Source organism: Petaurus breviceps, unplaced genomic scaffold, assembly GCF_028583685.1.
Source record: "Petaurus breviceps papuanus isolate PSGF00001 unplaced genomic scaffold, PetGlider_PUasm1.0 90919, whole genome shotgun sequence".
NCBI classification, from domain to species: Eukaryota; Metazoa; Chordata; class Mammalia; order Diprotodontia; family Petauridae; genus Petaurus; species Petaurus breviceps.
Genome location: NW_027187378.1, coordinates 30688901 through 30714209, shown reverse-complemented (window position 1 = coordinate 30714209; position 25309 = coordinate 30688901). Strand labels below are relative to the sequence as shown.

The window sequence follows — 25309 nt, the reverse complement described above, 5'->3', positions numbered from 1 at the left end:
ATGTCCACCATCTCTGGCTGTTGTAGGTATGAGGGGTAGGGGCTGGGAAATTTCAGGGACCTCACTCACAAATTCCTTTTTGTTCCTACTTCAAAAAAATATGTTTAAGTTCTATCCCTGCCTTTTGTTTTTATATCACTTCTAGGTATACTTTCCCTTCCCACTCCACCCCTCAACTGAACCTACATTTGTAAAACATTACTGATATCTGGACCACATCTGACATTGTATACAATATCACATGCTTATAGTCCCCCCCCGCCCCCCATTCCCCAACTCTGTAAGAAGGAAGGACGTGTTTCATAATCTGTTCTTCAGGATCTTGGGCCTCTGTGGTCCTCTTTCCCTCAACCCAATGCTTCTCGCCTCTTCTTTTTTAAAATAGTATTTTATTTTTTCTAGTTACATGTAAAGAGAAATTTTAACATTCATTTTAAAAAAATTTTGAGTTCCAAATTTCTTCCCCCTCTAACCTCCCCCCTTCTGAAGACAGTAAGCAATTTGATATAGGTTATGTATGTGCAGTCATGTAAAACATATTTCCATATTAGTCACGTTGTGAAAGAAGAAACAGACCAAAAGAAAAAAAAATCACCAAAAAAGTGAAAGTGAAAATAGTTTGCTTCTATCTGCATTCAGATTCCATGGCTCTTTCTCTGCGTGTGGATACCGTGTTTCCCCGATAATAAGACCTATCCTGAAAATAAGCCCTCCCCTTACTGTGTAAGATTCCTCTAAAATAAGCCCTCCCCCGAAAATAAGACCTATTGAGATTGCTACTGTAGTGAAGGTGATCCCCTGCGCTACACGCTACATTACGGTACCCTCTGTATGCACCATCCTCCCCCCCCCCGTAAAACGCATACCGCGCTCCGAGCTGCATCCAATCAGAGCTGCAGCAGTGAGCGCGTCATCCTGTTCTTCCCCAGTGATTTGCTTATTGAATAAAGGTACATTTTTTTTGTTCACATTTACCTGTTTATTAAAATTGCTGTCAATGTTCATTAAAATAAGCCCTCCCCTGAAAATAAGCCCTCTGGTGTTTTTCTGTCCGAAAAAAATAATAAGACAGTGTCTTATTATCGGGGAAACATGGTAGCATTGTCTTGGATCATTGTATTGCTGAGAAGATCTAAGTCAATCATAGTTGATCATCTACAATGTTGCTGTTACTGTGTACAATGTTCTCCTGCCAGTACTCTGACTACCACAACCTCCAGTGACTTCTCCTTTTCTCTGAGCCATCATAGACTGTGTCATTCATTCGACTGTTACCATATATTGCTGTTTGTAAGATCTTAAGTTAGGTATCTTGTTACCCCAAATAGACTACGAACTCTCTGAGGGCAGGGACTGGGTCTTCTATCTTTTTGCCATCTCTCATAGGAGTTCAGCACAATATGTAGCATACAGTAGCTGCTCCAGAAAACTTGATTGAATGACACTGATGCACCTGACTCTTCATGTATTTTCTTTTTTCAAATAGTTGATTGATTGATTGCATTTAAAAGTTTTCTTGAGGCCATGTGTTTTGACACTAGAGTAATTTCCCTATATACTTCTCCTCTCTCCCCTACCCCAACCCTTCTTTATAACAAAGAAAGAACAATTAAAGCAAACCAGCCAACATTCTGCTCTATTTTCCAGAGACAGAATGGAGGAAGCGGAAGGCATCTCGGAGAGGAGCAGAGGAGGAGGAGGAGGAGGAGGAAGACGATGATTCAGGGGAAGACATCAAGGCTCTACGGGAGCGGCAGAGAGAGGAACTCAGTAAGGTAGCATCCCACTTGTTCCTGGGCCTCATGTCCATATTTCCCCCTAAACCCTCTGGCAGCTCCCATCTGGTCCACCCTGGAAAAGCAGCCCAGTTAGAATGTGTGAGGAAGGCTCTTTCCTGCCAAATGTTACATAATGTTCCTGAGGGCAAGGAATGCCCTAAAAATACTGCCTGGACTCGGTACATTTTTTTTCCTACTGAAAAGGAGCTTGGGAAGAAAAGACGCTTGAACAGAAGCATAGACAGAGTGGGACAATCGAGGCCAGGAATACAGCAGCCTGATCATTTGAAGGGAGGAAGGACTGGGCAGAGAGAACACAATTGGTATCCAGGTTGGGTGTAGAAAGGGTAGAAGACATAGAAACACAATCTGAAGTTACACCTAGGACTTTGTTGCTGTTGTTTGGTCATTTCAGTCATATCCAACTTTTGATGACCCCATTTGGGGTTTTCTTGGCAAAGATACTGGAGTGATTTGTCATTTCCTTCTCCAGCTCATTTAACAGATGAGGAAACTGAGACAAACAGGGTTAAGTGACTTTCCCAGGGTCACACAGCTAGTAAGTATCTCAGATCAGATTTGAATTCATCCACTGCACCACCTAGCAACAGGGGCACAATCCAGTTGAATTTGATAAACATTTATTAAGTACCTGCTGTGTAGAAAGGCATCCTACCAGGTGCTTGGCATACAAAGACAAAAAAACAGAAATGGCCCCTGCCCTGTAGGAGCTTGTTTTCTTCTGTGTACTGGGGAGGAGGGAGAGGAGATACCATTCCTACACAAATAAATACAATGTAATTATCAGGAAAGACCTAGTAAGAGAGTGGGCACAAAACTATGTTTTGAAGGCACCTAGGGATTTTACAAGTCTGAAGTGAAGAGGAGGGAGCACCTGGGGGACAAGTGGGACAAAGGCATATAGGTAAGAGATGGGCACAAAGAATTATGCTTCTCTTCTCTCATCCTTGGTTGAGAACAGAAAAGATGGCAAAGGTATGAGGTTCTTCTATTAGCTAGAGCTCAGTCTACCCCCTGTCCTCACAGAGATCAAAGCTATGATGAGGGAGATCATGGGACAAAAATAAGAAAGCATATAGAGTTCTGGGGCACCCACAAGAATTTCCTGTTTATGGTATGGTACCTAACTGGTACCTACTGGACCTCCGTAACTATTTCTTCTAGAAATGGGATAGAGGAATCCCAAGCATCAGGATCCACTCACAGTTTTCCTCTTCCAGGTCACCTCCAACTTAGGGAAGATGATCCTGAAGGAGGAGATGGAGAAGTCCTTACCCATTCGTAGGAAAACCCGCTCCCTGCCTGACCGAACACCCTTCCATACTTGTGAGTTTTACTGAGGGAATCCTGGATTCCAAGTCTCCCACTCAGCCCTGGGAACCAGAATCTGGAGACTAACAAATACTTATGATAGTACTTGTACTAGGGGTCTAATCTTTTGTACTTCAGCAATAGGACTCAGTACTATTGAGCACTTAGGAGATACCCTAGAACATTTAGCTACTGTTGAACATACAACACCAGAAGAAAAGTTGCTATCTCTGCTCTTCAAAAAGTCGCCCCCCCCCCTTGGGGAAGGGAGATAAGATTGCACATGAAAAGCAATATTGGACAATGTAAGATGTTATGTAACTAAGGGCTAACTTGTATACATAAGCACTATGTACTATGGTATTACAGAAGGTAGTGGATATGAGAGAGCGCTGGAGTGACCAGGGAACCAATCAAGAGACAATACAAAATAACTAGAATTTATTTTGCCTTTAAGGTCTGCAAAGTACTTGACCTAAAAAAGGAAGTAGGTGCTATTATTCCCATTTTATGGATGAGGAAACTAAGACAAAGAGCTAGTTAAGTGTCCGAGGAAGAATTTGAATTCAGACCTCCCTGATGTCATGTCCAATGCTCTATACTGCCTGAATCAACAAAGATGAATTAATTAATTTTGAACTTTTAGATATCCTTTGTATTGGATCACCCTTGTTTCTGTATATCCTTCTCTTTCCTTCTACCCACTCCCCTCCAGTGAAGTATTTCTAATAATAAAAAATATATACATATAATTACATACATGCATATATATATATGTATGTATATAAATTTTTAAAAATAGTTCAGTAAAACTAACAGGTCAACTGAGACTGGCAGTATATGTAATGTTGCCTACTCAGTTCCCTGTCTCTGCTAGGAAGGAAGAAAGGTGCGTTTTTTCAACTCTTCTTGCGGCCAAAGTGCTTACTGTGCACATGTATTGTGAGGGTGCTGGGAAAGATACAAAGAGAGAGAAGGGGTAGCTCCTAGCAGTCTTCCATCTGACTCTCACCCACAAGTCATTCTGTCTCTCTCTCTGCCTTAATCTCTCCCAAACCTTTGTCCAGATAAGACCTCCAATCCTTCCATCCCTTAGTACTTCCTCAAACCATTACCTCTTTTCTGACTTCACTTTCCTCCCTTTCTAGTTGTGACCAGTTCAACTCTACCCTGTCTTATAGCCTTCAAACCTTGCTTCCTTGTCCATTCATCATTTATGCCTTGTCAAATCCCACCTTGGATTAGTGCCACCATCTGCCTCCTCTGATCCTATTTACATGCTGTTGAGTGGAGCTGGAGGAGATCACAAAACTGAGCTGATACTCAAAGTACTTTATGTTATCTATATTAAAGGACTTTATGTTATCTACTCTCAGCTGGGCCCTCACTGCAGCAAGGTGATTTTTTTTTTTGCAGGGCAATTGGGGTTAAGTGACTTGCCCAAGGTCACATGGCTAGTTTTTGTGTTAAGTGTCTGAGGCTGGATTTTAATTCAAGTCCTCCTGACTCCAGGGCTGGTGCTTTATTCACTGCGCCACCTAGCCGCCCCTTTTTTTTTTAATGAGTATATAATTTTTTTTTTTTTGCCTTTTGGAGGGCAATTGGGGTTAAGTAACTTGCCCAAGGTTACACGGCTAGTTTTTTTTTGTGTGTGAGTGGGTGTTAAGTGTCTGAGGCTGGAACTGAACCTGGGTCCTCCCAACTCCAGGGCCAGTGCTTTTACTCACTGCGCCACCTAGCCGCCCCTGATCTTTTTACTCTCTGTCCTGTCCTCCTCCTCACAGAGACTTTCCTAAACCTTTTTTCTCCCTAGGCCTCCCACACTTCTCTCTCTAATACCCCCCTCAGCTGAGAAAATAGGAACCATTTGCTGTGAACTTCTCTCATCTTCAATTAAAAATCTCTCAACATTGCTTTCCTCCTTTACTCCAGTCTCTGATAACAAGATAGCCTTCTCTGTTGACCAAGGTCAACCCCTCAAGGTGGGCCTTTCATCCCATCCCCTTCCCTTCCATATGATTACCCTCTGAATCATACTCCCTTTTTCTCTCTAATCTTCAATCTTTCCCTAACTACTGGTTCCTTCCTTGCTGCCTACAAACATGCACAGACTCCTCAATCCTTAAAAAGAAATCTTCTATAGATCCTACTACATTAGAGTCTACCCTTCCAGTAGACAGTATCAGAGGATTTGATACCATCAGGTCTTATGACTCCCCTCCCTTTCTTTGCCAAACTCCTAGACAAAGCTGCTTATACTCATTGTCTCCACTTTACTCAACCCTTTACAATCTAGCTTCCTATGTCATTGCTTAACTGAAATTGCTCTCTCCAAAGTTACCAATAATATCTTAATTGCCAAATCCTTTTTGTTTTTGTTTTTCTCAATCCATATCCTTCTTGAAATTTAGACAGAATTTGACACTGTTGATCACTCTGTCCCCCTGGATACTTCTTCTCTAAGTATTTGTGACTACTCTCTCTTGTCTTCCTTCTTCCATGTCCAAAGAAACCCTCTCAGTCTACTTTACTGGCTCATTGTCCACTTCATACCCTCTCCCCTCCAATTATGAGTATACTGCTAGACTCTGTCCTAGGCCCTCTTCTCTGTCAGTCAGTCAACTAGCATTTACTATGCTATATACCATATTTGCTATGTGTCAAGCACGAAGAATATAAATATTGTAGAAAAAAAAGACGGTCCCTGGCTTTATGGAGCTTATATTCTAATGGGAGGAAGACAACACATAAAAGGACTCTGAAAAGCAGAGGGGAGGAGACAAGAGTACCCTGCCTCTGGGGCCTCATAGAGGAAGTTCTGAGTGCAGCCTGGAGAGGGATGAGGCATGGCTGGCCTGGGTGCCTTCCTTAAATGAAGGAAAAGACTCCAATTAGAGGGAGAGGCTGCAAGGGTAGAGGATACGTCCAATGTATGAATTCCATGAGTAGAGTAAGGCTTTAGGTTGAAGAACTGGGGAGTCTGGAAGAGGAAGGCCAAAGTACAGCCTAGAGATGACCTTTTCAGATCTCACGGGTTTAATAACCATTTCTATGCAGATACTTGTACATAAATATATGTATGCATACATACACACATGTATACATATATCATACACACATATGTACGCACATGCATACCTCCATCCATCCCAGTCTCTCTCTTGGAATCCAGTATGGAATCACCAGCTGCTCATCAAGTCTTCCCAACTCTTCACTCTTCCGAACTTTCCTGTTTCTTTGTATGAGTATCACTATATTCCCAACCTCAGGGTTATCCTCATTTTCTCACTCTTACTCATCTCCTATTTACAATCAGTTGCCAAATTCTGCTATTCCTACCTCTACAATATCTCTCTCACTCATTCTCTTCTCACCATTCACAAGTCACCATACTAGTTCAGGCCTTCATTACCTCTCACCTGAACTTTTGCAGTTGTTGTGGTGGGGTCTCTGCCCACCCAAAAACTGTTGGGGTTTCATGATGTATTGTGGTGGAACTGTCTCAAAGAATTCAGTCAGACCACCTCTAATCCAAGTATAAGCATTTATTAAGACTGACACCTCTCATGAAACGGGCTAAATTCCAAGAGGAACCAACAACTTCAGAGAGAGCAAGATGGATTTCCTTAGGGTAAAGATGCAATTACATAATAGAAATTATGAATATTAAAAAGGCAGGAGGGGTTTGCTAAGGGATTAGGTAATGGAGGAGGGGTCCCATCTATGGTTCGGTGGTTAAACATTCTAGTCATGCTGCTCTCCAGTTGGCTAGCTATTGTGGTCCTGTCTGGTCAAGATAGATAGTTAGGTATTGTGATCCTGTCTTGGGCTAGATGGATGATGCGATTGTGGTTGAGTACAAGAACACACCTGTTTCTATGGGAATGGGTCTGGGGGTAGTGATTAGGTAGAAGCAGTGACTGGGATCCCATCACATGGACACACCTGCTGTCCTATGAGAACTATGAGTTCATGGAAAAACCTGTTGTTCTAGTGAGCAGTGAGGCATATATGAAGAAGACAGGACATTGGCAGTGGGGCTGGGTAGGTACAATGGGCCTGCTGTTCATTGGGGCCTATAATGAATTTAGAATATTGGGGCTGGGGCAGCTTTAACAGAATTCCATCACAGTGACTTCCTAGTTTGTCTCCCTGCCTTAAGTCTCTCCCCACTCCAATGTGTCTTCTGCTTCACTGCTGGCATGATCTTCCATAAGCACAGATCTGCTCATGCCACTCCCTTACTCAAATAAACTCTATTGGTTCCCTAGTGATTCTAGACTAAAATATAAATTCTGTGGAGCTTTTAAAAGCCCTTCACAACCCGACCTCAACCTCCCTTTTCAGCTTCATTATACAGTTTTTCTATTCCTATACTCTAGGCAGCCAGGTGGTAGAGTGAATGGCGAGCTAGACCTGGAGTCAGGAAGACCTGAGTTAAAACATTGCCTCAGACATTTACTAGCTGTGTAACCTCAATCAAGTTGTTTAACTTCTGTCTGCCCCAGTTTGATCATCTGTAAAATGGAGATGATAATAGCACCTGCCTGTCAGGGTTGTTGTGATGATAAAATGAGGTAACATCTGTAAAACGCTCTGTAAACCTTAAAGCACTGTGTCAGCGCCAGCGATTATGATGATCTATCTAGCCAAACAGCCCTTCTTCCTCTTCCTCACATACTTCATTACAGCCTTGGTCTTGGTGTCTTTGCACTGGCCTTCCCCATGCCTGGAATCCATTATTCCCTCAATTCTGCCTCAAGGAAATCATCTCTTCCTTCAAGACTCAGCTCAAGCATCACCTCTTGAAGCCTTTTACATTACACACACACACACACACACACTCACACACATACACACAAACACCTGCTAGTGACTCCCTCTCTACACTGCTTTTTATTCATTTTGTATTTATTCTCCATGTACTTATTTATACACATGTTGTCTTCCCATTAGAATGCAAGTTCTTTCAGGGAAGGGACTATTCCATTTTTAACTTTGCATCTCTAGTTCCTAGAACAGACTGGCACATAGCTGTCTGTTGTTGTTCAGTCATTTTTCAGTCATGTCTGACTCTCTGTGACACCATTTGGGGCTCTCTTGGCAGAGATACTGAAGTGGTTTACCATTTCCTTCTCCAGTTCATTTGACAGATGAGGAACTATGGCAAACAGTTAGGTGACTTGCCCTAGGTCACACTGCTAGAAGTGTCTGATGACATATTTGAACTCAGGAAGATGAGTCTTCCTGACTTCAGGTCTGGCACTCAATGCACTGTGCCACCTAGCTGCCACCAGCATATAGTAGCTACTAATAAAATGCCTGTTAATTGGCTAATTCAGTGATTCCTTTCTTCAAGGGGCTTTTTTTTTTTTTAAGCAATTGGGGTTAAGTAACTTGCTCAAGGTTACATGGCCAGTTATTTCTGGGTGTGGTACTGAGTATCTGAGCCCGGGATTCGATCCAGGTTATCCCGACACTGGAGCCGGGCTCTTACTCGTTGAGCCACCTGGCCACCCCTAAGCAATTGAGGTTAAGTAACTTGCTCAAGGTTACGCGGCCAGGTGTTTCTGGGTGGGTGTTAAGTGTCTGAGCCCGGTATTCGATCTCCAGGTCATCCTGACACTGGAGCTGGTGCTCTTACTCGTTGTGCTACCTGGCCACCCCGACAAGGGGCTTCTTTTTTTAAAAATGAAAATCTACATTGTCTCTTTTCTCCTCCCTCCTCCCATTGAGAAAGTTAGCAATACAAAACTCCTATACACAGGTATAGTCAAGCAAAACAAATTCCTATATTAGCCATGTACCCTCCCACCCAAATGTTTTTATACTCACTGAGTCCATCACCTATCAGGAGATGGGGAGGATGTTTCTTTATGAGTCCTCTAGGATTGTTGCTGGTCATTGCATTACCGTCACTGCATCAATCAGTGCTCCTAAGTCTTTCATAGTTGTTTGTCTTTAAAATATTGGTGTAATTGCATAAATTGTTCTCCTGGTTCTGTTCCCTTTACTTTGTATCAATTCATACAAGTCTTCCCATGTTTCTCAAAAATCATCCCCTTCATCATTTCTTACAGAACAATAGTATTTCATTCCATTCATATACCATAACTTGTTCAGTTATCCTCCAAATGACGTCTGGGCACTCTCTCAATTTCCAATTCTTTGCCACTACAAAAAGAGATGCTATAAATATTTTTATAAGTATGGGATCTTTTTCTCTACTTCTGATTTCTTTGAGGTATAGACCTAGCAGTGGTATCACTGGGTCCAAGGATATGTAGAGTTTAATAGCTTTTAGAACATATTTCCAAATTACTTTCTAGAATGACTGAATCAGTTCATATTTCCAACAACAGTGCATTAATAACCTGTTTTCCCACAGCCCCTCCTGCATTTGTCATTTTTGTCAACTTTGCCAATCTTATGTGTGTAATGTGGAACTTTAAGAGTTATTTTAATTTGCATTTCTCTAATTATTCCCATTTTAAAAATCATTTCTCTTGAGATTCTTGACCTTTTGTTCCTCCAAGATTCTGTTATTATTTTTTCTAGTTCTATCAAATAAGACTTTGGTAGTTTGACTGGTATGGCATGAAATAGGTAAAATGAATTGAGGAAGCATTGTCATTTTTATTATATTGGCTCAGCCTACTCATGAGTAATTAAAATTATTAAGATCTGTATTTATTTGTATAAAATAGTTTTTATAGTTGTGTGCATATAGTTCCTGTGTGTGCTTTAGAAAGTAGACTCCTAAGTATTTTTAATACTTAGCAGTTCTTTTGAATAGAATTTCTCTTTCTATCTCTTTCTGCTGGATTTTGTTGATAAAATAGAGAAATTTTGGTGATTTTGTAGGTATATTTTATATTTTGCAACTTTACTGGAGGTGTTAATTATTTCAGTTTTTTTTTAATAACTATTCAGGGTTCTCTAAGTAAACTATCATATCATCTTCAAAAAGTGATCACTTTGTCTCCTCTTTGCTTGAACTTATACCCTTAATTTCTTTTTCTTGTCTTATTATAGCTAGCAATTCTAGCACTATATTGAATAGTAATAATGATAATGGACAGCCTTGCTTTATCCCTGATCTTATTAGAAAGGCTTCTAGTTTATCTCCATTACAGAATGCGCTGGTTCTTGCTTTTAGATATAAACTATTTATTATTACTAAGGAAAGATCCATTTATTCCTGTGCTTCCTAATGTTTTTAATAGGAATGAATGTGGGCTTCTTATCTAATGGGGAAATAAGATACAAACACAGAAAACTATAATACACAATGTCACACACAAATGAATTAGCTATGGGCAAAACAGTGCTAATTACTAATATGGAGGATCAAAGAAGCTTTCTTGGAGGAAGTCCTATTGAGGATAGGCTTTAAAATATATATATGAATTCAATGGGCAAAGATAAAGGAAGACATTCCAGGCAGAAGTAGCTGCCTAAGCAAAGGTAAGAGACTCCAGTGTGTGTTGGGACAGAAAGAGGGAACTGGTGCTTTCAGTTGAAATGAAGCTTGAGAACAGGGAGTAATGAAGACTAAAACAAGATAAGACTGGAGAGATGCCATAACATCAGATTGTATAAGGCCTACAAGGCCAGGCAATGGACTTTGAATAAAACAAATACTGAACTTCAACTTTATAGGACAAGGTAAGGCAAGAGCATCTATTAAGCTCTTACTATGAATGTCTGACATGACCAGATGTATAGGGAAGGCTATAGGGAAAAGATGGAATTTGAGCAGGGTCTAGAAAGGTTGTTTGGATTTGAAGAGGTAAAAGGGAAACAAAGCAGGCATCCCAGACACTCCTCAAGAATTTTCCTCTTTTTAGTGTGGGTGGGAGGAAGGGGAAGAGGGAAAGTGGTGGATATGAGATATAAGCCAAAAAGGGCTCTAGTCCTTTCAATCCCTACCTCCTAAGTGACAATTTTATGGTCTCTTGCTGTCTTCCAGCCTTGCATGCAGGAACATCCAAGTCTTCCTCACTCCCAGCCTATGGCCGGACCACTCTCAGCCGGGTAAGACCCCAAGATGTAAAAGTTTGAAGACAGGGGAATAAGTAAGGGAAACCCCCTCTATTCATTTGGGAGCAGGAGAGACTCCCGTATTGAAATGAGTCTAAATGAGAAACACTTCTAGATCCTCCTCTGACCCTATTGTGTCCTTTCCAGCTACAGTCCACAGAGTTCAGTCCATCAGGGAGTGAAGCAGGAAGTCCAGGTAAGCAGAAGAGGGCCAGGCCCTGGTCACTGGGGAGGGAGGTACCAGCAAGCCCCTTGAGATGCCTATGCAATCACAAATTTCCCTTTCAGAAGAAAGTTGTGGTGAAATGGGGATGAGGAGTAGAAATTGGGGGAACCTGGGTCAAGTAAAAGGTCTAGAGGGCCTGCCTGTTCCTGGGGTTCTCTCTGAACAATGACTGTTTTCTTCCACAGGCCTTCAGGTGAGTGATCTCCGATCCCTGCCAGGAATTTGGAGTTCCCAGAATGTCAGCTGGGAGGTGGGAGGGAATGAGGGCTTGAAGAGCTGACTGATGAAGAGGAGAAAAGTCCAGGGTAGGGCTGGGGAAGTCTCCCCTCCCCACTCTGGCTCATGGCGACTTTGGTCCCCTGCAGAATGGAGAGGGCCAGAGGGGGAGGATGGACCGGGGAAACTCCCTGCCTTGTGTGCTGGAGCAGAAGGTGAGGGGAAGAGCCAGGGAGCTTCTGGGCATGGAGGGTCGGGGGAATGTCAGTGGGGAATAAGGCAATCAGGAAATGGGGGGAGGGGCTGGGTAAGAGCTGGGCTAGACCTGGAAGGACAACAGGGGAGATGGGTGGACATAGGGAGAAATGGCATGAGACCCAAATATACCCTGAAAGTTGATAAGAGGTTCTGGGGATTTAGGGACTTTGAGGCTGAGTCCTAAGAACCCAAGAATGTCTCCCTCACCCCCAACCCTCAGCAGATTTATCCCTATGAGATGCTGGTGGTGACCAACAAGGGACGTTCCAAGCTGCCTCCAGGTGTGGACAGGATGAGGCTTGAGGTATGTAAGACAGATATACTGGTTGTCATTAGGGGAGGGTTGCACAGGGGACTTGCTAGGTCTGAGTTCTCCTGTCTCAAAATGCAAGACAACCCAGCCAGTTGGCAAGGAGCGAAGGAAGGTCTTGGATAAAGCTGTTTGTACACTGTTTCTTAAGATACCCCTGTGTGGTCTCCCCTTACAGAGACACCTATCAGCAGAAGACTTCTCAAGGGTATTTGCCATGTCTCCTGAGGAATTTGGCAAGCTGGCTCTGTGGAAACGCAATGAACTCAAGAAGAAGGCCTCCCTCTTCTGACTGCCCTCACCCTCTCTTTGACCCAGCCCCCAACACCTGCTTCAGGGCTTTGGACATAGGAGTTGTGAGATCCCAAAGTACCTTCTTCCCCTGCTGAGTGGGAGCAGCCACCTCTTAGGGAAGTGGAGGGGTGGGGTGAAGAAGAGGTAGACACGGTACCCTAGGGCAGAGGGGAAAAAGATGGGGAAGGCTAAGACCTCCATAGGTCATGGACCAAGGACCAGAGACTTTCTCTCACCCGGTGATGGTTCTAGGTTGACCTTAGTCAAGTTCTAGGTTGACCTTCCTTTCATCACTCCTACTTTCCCACCACACAAGGCAGACCTAGGCTACACCCTGGTACAAAAAGGGTTAATGTTTGCCCTGGTTGAGGGCCTAGACTCCACTCCCACCCCCACATCCAGGTATCAAAGACTTAACATTTGCTCAAATCAGGTATAAAGAAGTGGGCTAAAAGAAGGGAGGGTGAGGGATGCAAGAACAGAAGTGCATATAATGCATATAACAGAAGGCAAACTCCAATAACGCCAGAATTCTTAATGTGGTGTCTACAAGCACTCTCCAGACTCTGACAGTTTCCCTTCCACTGGGACTCCCTTAGAGGCTGCTGGAGTCCTAACCCCAAGCTGAGGAGCTTTCTTCTAGCTCAGTCTGTTCCTTTCCCTACTGCCCCAAGCTCTGGAACCTCTGTTACAGCTCTTTGGCCTCCCCTGATGCCCCAGGTTGGCTGGGGATATTCTAAACACAACCTCTCACTCCATCAACAGCCTCAAGTCAGAGCCTGATAAAATTCTGGAGGGTCAGCACCAACCCAGCCACTGAGGACAAGCTCCAGGGAAGTTTCCATATGTCCCTGCTCCCAGGCCTCTTACAACCCCCCACTCATCCCACACTGAGCTCTTAAAAGAATGTAATTTATTGGGGCACCCCCTAGCTGCTCTCCCCACCTAATCCACCACTTCCCCCATCCTTATGACCACCCTTCACAACACTCCTGCCTTCTCATCTCTACAAATTATATATATGTATATATATTTTTTTCTGCTTGGGCCTGGGCTCTCTTCCTCCCCAGACTGTGGCACCCTTGACCACTCTGTGCGTGATAATGCTGGGGATGGTGAAGGGAGAGAGGGAGAGGGAACTCTGATTGGAATTAAATGACTGGATTAGGCCCTCAGGTCTACTCATTCTTTATGGGATATCAGTTTCTGGGGAAAGGAGAAGGGCTGGGAGTGCGTGCAGTATGATAGGGGGTGCATTCCCATCAAGGCCAGGATCCAGGTCATCTCACTGCTGTAACTCACTTGTGTCTACACAATCCCAATGAAGTAGAATGAGCACAAGATTGGGGACTCAAGTTCTATTTAGTTACAGCTTTGCCCCTAATTCACTCATAGCCTTGAACAAATCATCTCTCTGGGCCTCAGTTTCCTTCACCAATGAGGGGATTAAATTAGATGAATAATAGCTCATGTTTAAAAAGCACTTTACGATGAACAAAACACTTTCTTCACAACAACCAAGGGAGATCGACAATGCAAGTTCTGCCCCTGTCTGTAGGTGAAGGGACAGAGAGAGGTGCTTCCTTTATTATTCCCAGCACTCTGCACAGTGGCACATAGTAGGCACTTAATAAATGTTTATTGATTGACTGAAGAGAACTTGTTGAAGGCTAATAATAAATATTATAATAGCATTTAGATAGTGCTTTAAGGTTTGCAAAGCAAAAAAACCCAAAGGTTTACAAATATCTCATTTGATCCTGACAACATTAGGAAGTAGGTGCTATTGTATAGTTTTGCATTTTATCATTGAGGAAACTAGGATAGACTGAGGTTATGTGACTTGTCCAGGGTCACACAGCTATTTGGTGTCTGAGGCAGGACCTGAACTCAGGTCTTCCTGACTCCAGATCTAGCTCTCTCCAATGTGCCTCCTAGCTGCCTACGGTCATGTAGTTAGTAAACATTGGACCTAGATACAAACCCAGCCAGGTCTTCTACCTCCAAACTCTTTCAACTGCATTATGTTGTACCAGCTGTGTGACTTTGGGCTGTGACTTAAGATTTATGAGCCTCGGATCCCTAAATGGGGGGAATAACACTTATAGTACTTATGTCAAGGGTATATCTCAAAGCTCAAGTGAGATAATGTATGTAAATTGTTTTGCAAACTTTAAACTTCTCTTAGCTTAGAGCTACTACTATTTTCCAAAGAAATGTCAAGGTAGTGAGTAAAACTCCTGGGGTCATAGACCTAGAGTTGGAACAAAGCTTGGAAGCCATTGGGTCCAACCCAGATGACTTACCCAAGTTAGACAAGTAGTGACTCGCAGAGCTAGGAGGTAAATTGAGGTCTTCTGAATGTAGTCAAGACATTATGAAGGACAGGCCAGGAAGTTGCTAGAATTAATGGAAAACACCACCAATAATAAATCCATCCACTTGAACCTTCCCTGTTGAGTCAATTGTAGGTATGAGGAGTGAAGGCTTATTAGAGGTAAGTAATTAATAATAATAACTAGCATTTATAAAGCTGGTTGCTACTCTTCATTCTCGAAGAGGACCAAAATGACATTACTATGTTGGGGTCAAGGTGCAATGTGTCAGACTGACCGACCAGATTAATACAAGCTCAGAAGGCTCTACTATAGGTTAAGAACAGAGTCCATGTGAACATTTGGGATGGAGATGTCTCTAAATCTGCACATCTAACATCTCTTTTAAGCCACTGCAATTCTGCTTTGCTCACAGAGCACAGCATCCTCTTTGATGCAGGTATCCCATGCTGGGCAGTTCTGTGCCAAGGTCTCCTATGTCTCACAATCAGTTCCAAAGTTCTTCAGAGTTACCTTGAGTGTGTCCTTGTATTGCTTCTGACCTCCATGTAAGAGTTTGCCTTCCGTGAGTTCTCCATGAAATCACTTTGTGTCAGGCATCGTGCTAAACACTTTACAAATATGATCTCATTTGATCTTTACAACAACCCTGGGAAATAGTTGCTATTTTTATCCCCATTTTACAGTTGAAGAAACTAAGGCAAATAGAGATTCAGTGACTTTTCTAAGGACACCCAGCTAGTAAGTGTCTGAGGCAGGGTTTGAACTCAAGTCTTCCTGACTCAATCTCTGTCGCCTAACTACCATGTCACTACCTGCCCCAGAAGCTAAGTAAAGGTTTGTCTAAGTAGAATAGAGGATCTGGCTCACTGAAGCCTAATTGTGGATTACATTTCTATAGCCTTTTCTAGTTTTCACCCCGTCAGTCGTTTTTGAGTCATGTCTGACTCTTTGTGACCCATTTGGGGTTTTCTTGGCAAAGATACTAGAGTGGTTTGCCATTTCCTTCTCCAGCTCATTTTACAGATGAGAAAACTGAGGTCAACAGTATTAAGTGACTTGTTCAAGGTCACACAACTAGTGAGTGTCTGAGGCCAGATTTGAACTCACCTTGGCATTATCTACTGTGCCTTCTAGCTTGCTTACTATCTCGTTTACCATAGATGTTTGCCATCTTGTTTACTAAGTGCTTTTCTTTGTATGTCTCCTTTAGAGGCCCTAGGGTTTAGTGGAGTATTGGTTTTGGAATATTGGTTGTGGAGTCAAACGACTTGGGTTCATATCCTGTTTGCCCACTTATTAATTATGTTACCTTGGGCAAGTCACTTTTCTGTTCTGTTTCCTCATCTGTAAAACGAGCGTATTAGACTCAAGGGCATGCTGGAGCCAGCTCTAATCAGCTTGTGAGAGCTGATTGTGAAATTTTCACAATTTCATAATTGTAAATTTTCACAATGCTCAATGTGAGTACTTGCCTCAGAAATCAGCAGTCACTACAAATCTGGGTGTGATTCATTGTCTTAGACTGAAGAAAGTATTAATTATGTAGATTAAAATGAAAAGTGAGTGTGCATAGTTTTCTCCTCTGAGAGCCAAACTGTTAAACATTTACCAGAACCCCATCCCCCCCCCTATTAGATCTGATAGTTTATTAGGCTTTTGGAGACTATCTATAGGCAGAGCTTTAGTCTGAACCCTCTGATTCTAAAAATCCTAAGGAGACTATGTAAGACTCTCAGGCTCATTTAGCAATTGGTTCCTGAAGCCCTAGTTCCAGAGATATCCTTAGGATAGTTGGACCACAGTTCACATCAACAGCCCTGTGTTCCACTTAACCGCACCTTCAAACCCCAAGCCTATAGTTCAGTTGACTAGGAAGGGACTCTAGCAGCTGAGTGCATGGAGTGGTGAAAAAGAACAATGACCCAGGAGACCTGGGTTCGAGGTCTGACTCTTCCACTGACTGGCTGTGTGATTGGCTAAGTCACTTAATTTCTCTGGGCCTCAGTTTTCTCTTCTGGAAAATAAGGAAACTGCCACTAAAGGATGTCCAAAGGAAAAAAAAATCTATCTTCCCTCTTTTTCATTCTCTTGGCCCAGAAAACTTGAAGTGTTATCAAGTGACTGAAAAACAAAAGCCCAGAGTTAGGAGAAGCAATTAGAGGGGCCCAGGGCTCTAGGAATTAGGACATATTCTGTTCCATACTCTTCTCCATCTTCATTTGTGTGAAAGAATTTTTTATTGTAGGTGGTTGATGGAAAACTTTTGTCACAAATCCAAAGGTGACTCCACTGATCATGAGAGGGGTAGGAAGTTGCTGAAAGCTAGGGTTAGGTCTTCCTTGTTGTGACCTAGTCAATCATATCAGCTAGCACAGAGACTAGGTTGAGCCTGGAAGGCCCAAGTTCCTACTTTAGACAGGTAGCTTGCTTGTGTGACCCTGGGCTAGACTCAGAACCTTTCTCAGCCTCTAATTAACAGCATTATATTATACTAGCTTTTCATATGATGGAAAAGCATTGAAAAAAGGGGATTAAGAAATGTGAGTTCTAATCCTTACTCTACCACTGGGTAGTTCAGACCTCGGGCAAACCATTTTACCCTTATAAGTCTCCATAAAGTTGGGAAATACCAGGCTGGAAGCAAAGATAAATAGTCCCTGCCCACAAGGAGCCTACATTCTATTAGAGTTGGGAGAAAAAAGATTTACCATGTACTCTAATAAAAATAATATAAGGAAATTAGAAAGAGGCAGCTTGTAGGCTCAGTGGATACAGTGCTGGGCCTGGAGTCAAGAAGACCTGAGTTCAAATTTTACCTTACAAATTTACTAGCTGAGTGACCCTAGGCAAATCATTTAACCTCTGTTTGTCTCAATGCACTGGGAAACCTCTCCAATATCTTTGCCAAGAAAACCCCATGGACAGAATGGTCCATGGGGTCATGAAGAGTTGGACATAACAACAACAAGGAAATCAGAGGTACACACAACTAATGTGATCGGTCAAAGTTTCACAGAAGATGCAGGCAAATGAATGAAGAACTGAGCCTTGAAAGAAGACAAGTACTCAGAGGTGGACATGAAGAGGGAATACATTCCAGGCAAAGAGGCTGTTGGCCTGAAAGCCTTGAAGTGCACCAAGGGACAGAAAAACAGTGCTAAGGGACTACAGTTGGAGACAGAGTGAGAGCAGTTTATAGGCCATCTAGAAGTGTAATTGGGCCGGAAGGTAGAGTTCACAATGGGGAGAGAGTCCCTTGAAATAAGCCTAGGAAAGTAAATACGAGCCAGATTGTTGAGGGTCTTAAAAATGACAGGAGGCTAAGACATCTGCATTTTATCCTAGATAAAATAGGGAACCATTGAAGGGTTTTGAGCACAGGACTGACAGGATCAGACTTACTTTTTTTCGTTAAATAATGTTTTACTTTTTCCCCAGTTATATGTAAAGTCAATTTTTAACATTAATTTTAAAAAAATTTTGAGTTCCAAATTTTCTCTCTTCCTCTCTTTTTTCTTCCCTGAAACAATATGCAATCTGATATAAGCTATACATGTTCAATCGTGCAAAATTTATTACCATATTAGTCATGTTATGAAAGAAGACACAGACCCAAAGGGAGAAAAAACAAAACAAAACAAAATACGAAAGTATTTTGTATGCTTTGATCTGCATTCAGACTCCACCAGTTCTTTCTCTGGAGGTGGATAGCATTTTTCGTCATGACTCCTTTGGAATTGTCTTGGATCATTATATTGCTGAAAATAGCTAAGTCATTCACTGTTGATCATTATACAGCACTGATGTTACTGCTTACAGTGTTCTCCTGGTTCTGCTCACTTCACTTTACATCAGTTCATTTAAGTCTTTCCAGGTTTTTCTGAAATCAGCTTGCTCATCATTTATTATAGCACAATAATATCCTATTACAATCATATACTACAACTTGTTCAGTCAGTCCCCAATTCGTGGGCATCCCCTCAATTTCCAATTCTTTGCCACTACAAAAAGAGTTGCTATATTTTTGTATATGTAGGTCCTTTTCCCTTTTTTATGATCTCTTTGGTATGCAGATCTAATAGTGGTGTTGCTGGATTAAAGGGTATGCTCAGTTTTATAGCCTTTTGAGCATAGTTCCAAATTTTTCTCCAGATTGATTGGATCAGTTCACAACTCCACCAATAATAAATTAGTGTTCCAATTTTCCCACATCTCCAACATTTATCATTTTTCTTTTCTGTCATATTAGCCAATCTGATAGGTGTAAGGTGGTGCCTGAGTTGTTTTAATTCACATTTCTCTAATCAATAGTGATTTAGAACATTTAAAAAATATAACTATAGATAGCTTTAATTTCTTCATCTGAAAACTACCTGTTCATATTCTTTGACCATTTATCAACTGGGGAGTGACTTGTATTCTTACAAATTTGACTCAGTTCTCTAAATATTTGAGAAATGAGACCTTTATCAGAGACACTATAAAAATTGTCTTCAGCTTTCTGCTTTCCTTTTAATTTTGATTGCATTGGTTTTGTTTGTGCAAAACCTTTTTAACTTAATGTAATCAAAATTATCCATTTTGCATTTCATAATGTTCTTTTATCTCTTGTTTGGTCATAAATACTTCCCTTCTCCATAGATCTGACAGGTAAACTATTCCTTGCTCTCCTAATTTCCTTATGGTATCACCTTTTATGTCTAAATCATGTACCCATTTTGACCTTATCTTGGTATATAATGTGAGATGTTGTTCTATGTCTAGTTTCTGCCATACTATTTTCTAGTTTTCCCAGCAGTGTTTGTCAAATAGTGTGTTCTTATCTCAGAAGCTGGAGTCTTTGGGTTTATCAAATAGTAGATAACTATAGTCATCTACTACTGTGTCTTATGTACCTACCCTTTTGCACTGATCCACCACTCTATTTCTTAGCCAGTACCAAATTGTTTTGATGACTGCCACTTTATAATATAGTTTTAGATCTGGTACAGCTAGGCCACCTTCTTTTACATTTTCCCCCACTAACTCCCTTGATATTTTTACCTTTTGTTCTTCCAGATGAATTGTTATGATTTTTTCTAGCTCTATAAAATAATTTTTTGGTAGTTTGGTATGGCACTGAATAAATAAATTAATTTAGGGAGAACTGTCATTTTTATTATACTAGCTCAGCCTATGAGCAATTAATATTTTTCCAAATGCTTAAATCTGACTTTATGTGAAAAGTGTTTTGTAATTGTGTTCATATAGTTCCTGAGTTTGTCTTGGCAGACAGACTCCCAAATATTTTATATTGTCTATAGTTATTTTAAATGGAATTTCTCTATCTCTTGCTTCTGGGCTTTGTTGGTAATATATAGAAATGCTGATGATTTATGTGGGTTTATTTTATATCCTGCAACTTTGTTAAAGTTGTCAATTGTTTCAAGTAGTTGTTTAGTTGATTCTCTGTGATTCTCTATGTATATCATCATATCTGCAAAGACTGATAATTTTATTTCCTCATTGCCTTGTCTAATTCCTTCAATTTATTTTTCTTCTCTTATTGCTAAAGCTAACATGTGTCATACTATATTGAATAATAGTGGTGATAATGGTCATCCTTTTTTCACCCCTGACTTTATTGAGGAGGTTTTTAGCTTATCCCCATTACAGATAATGCTTGCTGATGGTTTTAGATAGATGCTACTTATCATTTTAAGAAAAGTTTCATTTATTTCTATGCTCACTAGTATTATTAATAGGAATGGGTATTGTATTTTGTCAAAAGCTTTTTCTTCTTCTATTGAGATAATGATATGATATCTGTTAGGTTTGTTATTGATATAATCAATTATGCTCAGTTTTCCTGATATTGAACTAGCCCTGTATTCTTGGTATAAATCCTACCTGGTCATAGTGTATGATCCTTGTGATATATTGCTGTAATCTCCTTACTAGTATTTTATTCAAATTTTTTGCATCAATAGTTATTAGGGAAATTGGTCTATGGCTTTCTTTCTCTGTTTTAGCTCTTCCTGATTTAGGTATCAGCACCACATTTGTGTCATAAAAGGAATTTGGTAGGACTCCTTCTTTGCCTATCTTCCCAAATAGTTTATATAGTATTGGAATTAATTATTCTTTAAATGTTTGGTAGCATTCACTAGTGAATCCATCTGGGTCTGGGATTTTTCTTAAGGAGTTCACTGATAGCTTGTTCAATTTCTTTTTCTAAAATGGAGTTATTTAAATATTCGATTTCCTCTTCTGTTAATCTGGGCAATTTATATTTTCATAAATAGTCATCCTTAGATTGTCATATTTATTGACATACATTGGGCAAAATAGCTCATACTTATTGCTTTAATTTCCTCTTCATTTGTAGTGAATTCACTCTTTTCATTTTTGATACTGGTAATTTGGTTTTCTTCTTTCTTTTTAAAAATCAAATTAAACAATGGTTTATCAGTTTTATTGGTGGGGTTTTTTCCCCCCATAAAACCAGCTCCTCAGGTTTTTTGTTTTTTATAAATGTAACAGTTTTCTTACTTTCAATTTTTTTAATTGCTACTTTCATTTTCAGGATTTCCAATTTGGTGTTTAATTGGGGGTTATAAATTTGTTCTTTTTCTAGATTTTTTTTTTGTTAAAGTTGCCAATTTATTAATCTGTTCTTTTTCTATTTTACTGATGTAAGCATTTAGAGATATAAATTTTCCCCGAAGTATTGCTTTGACTGCATTCCATAAATTTTGGTATGTTGTCTCATTGTTGTCATTCTCTTTAATTAAATGATTGATTGTTTTTATAATTACCCATTCATTCTTTAGGATTAGATTATTTAGCTTCCAATTAATTTTTAATCTATCTTTCCATGACTCTTTATTAAATGTAATTTTATTCCACCATAATCTCAAAAGGATGCATTTACTATTTCTACCTTTCTGCATTTGATTGTGAAGTTTTTATGACCTAATACATGGTCAATTTTTTGTAGGTGCCATGTACCAACTAAAAAAAGGTATATTACTTTCCATCCCCATTCAATTTTCTCCAGAGGCCTATCATATCTAACTTTTCTAAAACTCTATTCACTTCCTTAATTACTTTCTTGTTTATTGTATGGTTAGATTTATCTAGTTCTGAGAGGGGAAAGTTAAGGTCTCCCATTAGTATAGCTTTACTATCTATTTCCTCCTGTAACTCATTTAACTTCTCCTTTAAAAATTTGTATACTATACCATTTGGTGCATATGTTTAGTATTGATATTACTTTATTTATTACATTATTTTTATTATATGTTTTATTATATTTATATATATTATATGTATAAAATATATATTATATATTTATTATATTACTTTTAGCAAGATCCTTTCCTTCTTTTTCTCTTTTAATTAGATCTATTTTTTTCTTTTACTTTGTCTGAGATTAGGATTGCTATCCCTGCTTTTCTTACTTCAGCTGAAGCATAATATTTTCTGCTCTAGTCTTTTACCTTTACTCTGTGTGTATCTTTCTGCTCCAAATATGTTTCTTGTAAACAACATATTGTAGGATTCTGGTTTTTAATTCACTCTACTATCTGCTTCTGTTCTATGGGGAAGTTCATCCCACTCATATTCACAGTTATGATTACTGTCTCCTATTTCCCGCCTGTTTACACTTTTCTCTTCTTTCACCCTGCCTCTCCTCACCAGTGTTTTGTTTTGGACCGCTGTCTCCCTCAATCTATCCTCCTTTCTATCAGTCTCCTACCTTTTTTTGTTCCCCGTCCCTCCTACTTCCCTATATGGTAAGATAGATTTCTATACCCAGCTGAGTGTGTGTTATTCCCTCTTTGAGTCAAATCCAATGACAGTAAAGTTCAAACAATGCTCACCCCACTTCTTCTTTCCATTTATGGTAGTTGGCCTTTTGCACCTCTTTATGAGAGATAATTTACCCCATTCTTCCTCTCCTTTCCCTCTTCTCCCAGTGCAATTCAAACAATGTTGTATATCATCTCAACAAAGTCCACTTATACCCCCACCATTTTTCATCGAGAATGTTTGAAAGTCCTCTATTTCATTGAATACTCTTTTTCTCTTTGAAGGATTATGCTCAGTTTTGCTTCATAGGTGATTCTTGCTTATAACCCAAGCTTCTTTGCCTTCCAGAAGGCATATTCCAAGGCCTTTGACCCTTTAATGTAGAATTTGATAAATCCTGTGTAATCCTAACTGTGGCTCCTTGATACTTGAATTGTTTCGTTTTGTTTTGTTTTGTGACTGTTTGCAGTATTTTCTCCCTGACCTAAGAGTTCTGGAATTTGGTTATAATGTTCCTGGGAGTTTTCATTTTGGGATTTCTTTCAGGAGATGAATGGCAGATTCTTTCAATTACGATTTTACCTTCTGGTTCTAGGATATCAGGGCAGTTTTCCTTGATAATTTCTTGAAAGATGCTGTCCAGGTTCTTTTTTTGATCATGGCTTTGATCATGGTAGTCCAATAATTCTTAAATTCTTAAATTCTCTCCTGGATCTATTTTCCAGGTCAATTGTTGATTGATTCTTGATGTTTCATGGAGTTATTAACTTCCACTTGCCCAATTCTAATTTTTAAGGAATTATTTTTTTCAGTAAGCTTTTGTAACTTCTTTTCCATTTGGCCTATTCTTTTTTTAAGGAGTTGTTTTCTTCAGTGAATTTTTGTACATCTTTTTTTCCATTTTTTGTGCTTCCTTTACCAAGCTGTTAACTCTTTTTTCATGATGCTTTTGTATAACTCTCATTTCTTTTCTCACGTTTTCTTCTACTTCTCTTAGTTGGTTTTTAAAATCATTTTTTGAGATATTCCAGGAGGCTTTTTTGGGTCTAAGACCAATTTATATTTGAAGCTTTGCATGTAGGCTTATTTTTTCTTTTTGGAGGGGGGAAGGCAAGGCAATTGGGGTTAACTGACTTGCCCAAGGAAGATGGCTAGTAAGTGTTAAGTGTCTGAGGCCAGATCTGAGTCAGGTCCTCCTGACTCCAGGGCTGGTGCTCTGTTCACTTGTACCACCTAGCCACCCTGCATGTAGGCATTTTGACACTGCTGTCTTCTTTTGAGTTTGTCTTTTGATTTTCCCTGTTGCCATGGTAGCTTTCTATGATTAGGTCTTTGGTTGTTGGTTTTCTTTTTCTTTTTTTTTTTTTTGCTCATTTTCCAGCCTATTTCATGACTTAGAGTTGAACTCTACTCGTAGGATACAGGGGGCACTATCCCAAGCTTCTTGCATTGGGGGCTAAGGGCACTGGCCACACTTCGGCTCTGGGGGTCTCTGGGCCTTCCAGCTTTCCTATTGCACCTGAGGCTGGAAATCTCACAGCTAGCCAACTCTGCTGGGGCCTCAGGATTTCAGTTGCTGACCTTTGTTGGGGTTAGGGACCTCCTGCTGGTTTGTCTGGACACTGCCTGTGCTGGATTGCACTCTCCTTTTACCCAAGTGAGGCAGACCTTTCTTGCAGTCCTTCTAAGTTGTCTTGGGCTGGAAAATTATTTCACCCCATCTTTTTGTGAGTTCTGCTGCTCTGGAATTTGCTTTGAGGTGTTATTTAAAGTTGTTTGGAGGTGAATTGGGAAGAGCTCAGGCAAATTCCTGTCTTTTCTCCACCATCTTGGTTCCTCCTCTCCAGATTTATCATTTGGGAAGATTATTTTGACAAAGGATGGAAAAGAGAGGAGAGTGTTTTGGAAGTAATGATAATAACAGTTATCATTTACATAGTGTTTTAAGGTTTACAAAGAATTTTATAAATATAATCTTATTTGATCTTCAAAATCCTGGGAGCAGATCCTATTATTAATATCTCCATTTTACAGATGAGATTATCAAATGAGATAATAATTGTAAAGTACTTAGCACATAGTAAGTACTACATAAATATTAGCTATTAAAATTATTATTATATCGGGAACTGACACAGACAGTGGTTAAGTGATTTGCCCTGGGTCACACAGCTAGTTAAGTCTCTAAGGCAGGATCTGAATTCAGGTCTTCCTAACACCAAATCCAGTGCTCTATCCACTGTGTCAATAGTAAAGCAGTCCAAGTAAGAGTTGATGATGGCTTAATCTAGGGTGTCAGTCATGTGAGTAGAGAGAAAGGGACATATTTGAGAAAGGAAGAGGAGGTATGTTTCCAACAGGGAACTCCTCTTGTTCCCCCAGTGTTGTGGGGTCTCCCTCCCTCTCTTTCCTATCAGTGAGCTGCAAAAGAATATTTTTAAAATATGCATATCACATTCCCAGACCTCAATCTGCAAATTTCCCTAGCTCCTAGGATTCTGGAGTATGAGAAAGAAAGGGAGGGCAGTAATTACTAAAAGGTTCAAATCTTTAGGCCTTTCCCCTTGTTAAAGGGTTCTCCCAGCTTAATTCATAAGGGTTTTTTTTTTTTCCTATTAAAAAAAAAAACACATTAGGAATGTACATCAAGATAGTCTAATTGAATTTTATAAAAGCATGAACATTTTACTTTTAAAACTGCCAGAATGATAAATAGTAA

General features: G+C 40.2%; 1 protein-coding gene and 1 long non-coding RNA gene across 3 annotated transcripts in view; one reads left to right on the top strand and one right to left on the bottom strand.

Annotated features, from left to right (window-relative positions):
• Positions 1 to 25309, bottom strand: part of LOC138152056 (uncharacterized) — a 55066-nt gene that overhangs the window by 22219 nt on the left and 7538 nt on the right. Inside the window, exon 5 of one of the 2 annotated variants that reach the window (XR_011166015.1) lies at positions 23927 to 24431. The exons of the other annotated variant lie outside the window; for it this stretch is intronic. This is a non-coding gene — a long non-coding RNA (uncharacterized lncRNA). Of the gene's footprint in view, positions 1 to 23926; positions 24432 to 25309 lie in introns of those variants that run through there. 2 annotated transcript variants of the gene reach the window in all.
• On the top strand, positions 5 to 13624 carry DMTN (dematin actin binding protein; the record flags this gene model as incomplete). Its single annotated transcript, XM_069075955.1, has 9 exons — positions 5 to 26; positions 1648 to 1775; positions 3020 to 3125; positions 11083 to 11147; positions 11301 to 11349; positions 11565 to 11572; positions 11745 to 11810; positions 12074 to 12157; positions 12342 to 13624. Coding segments are annotated over 9 exons (642 nt in total), but the record flags the coding sequence as incomplete, so codon positions are not given.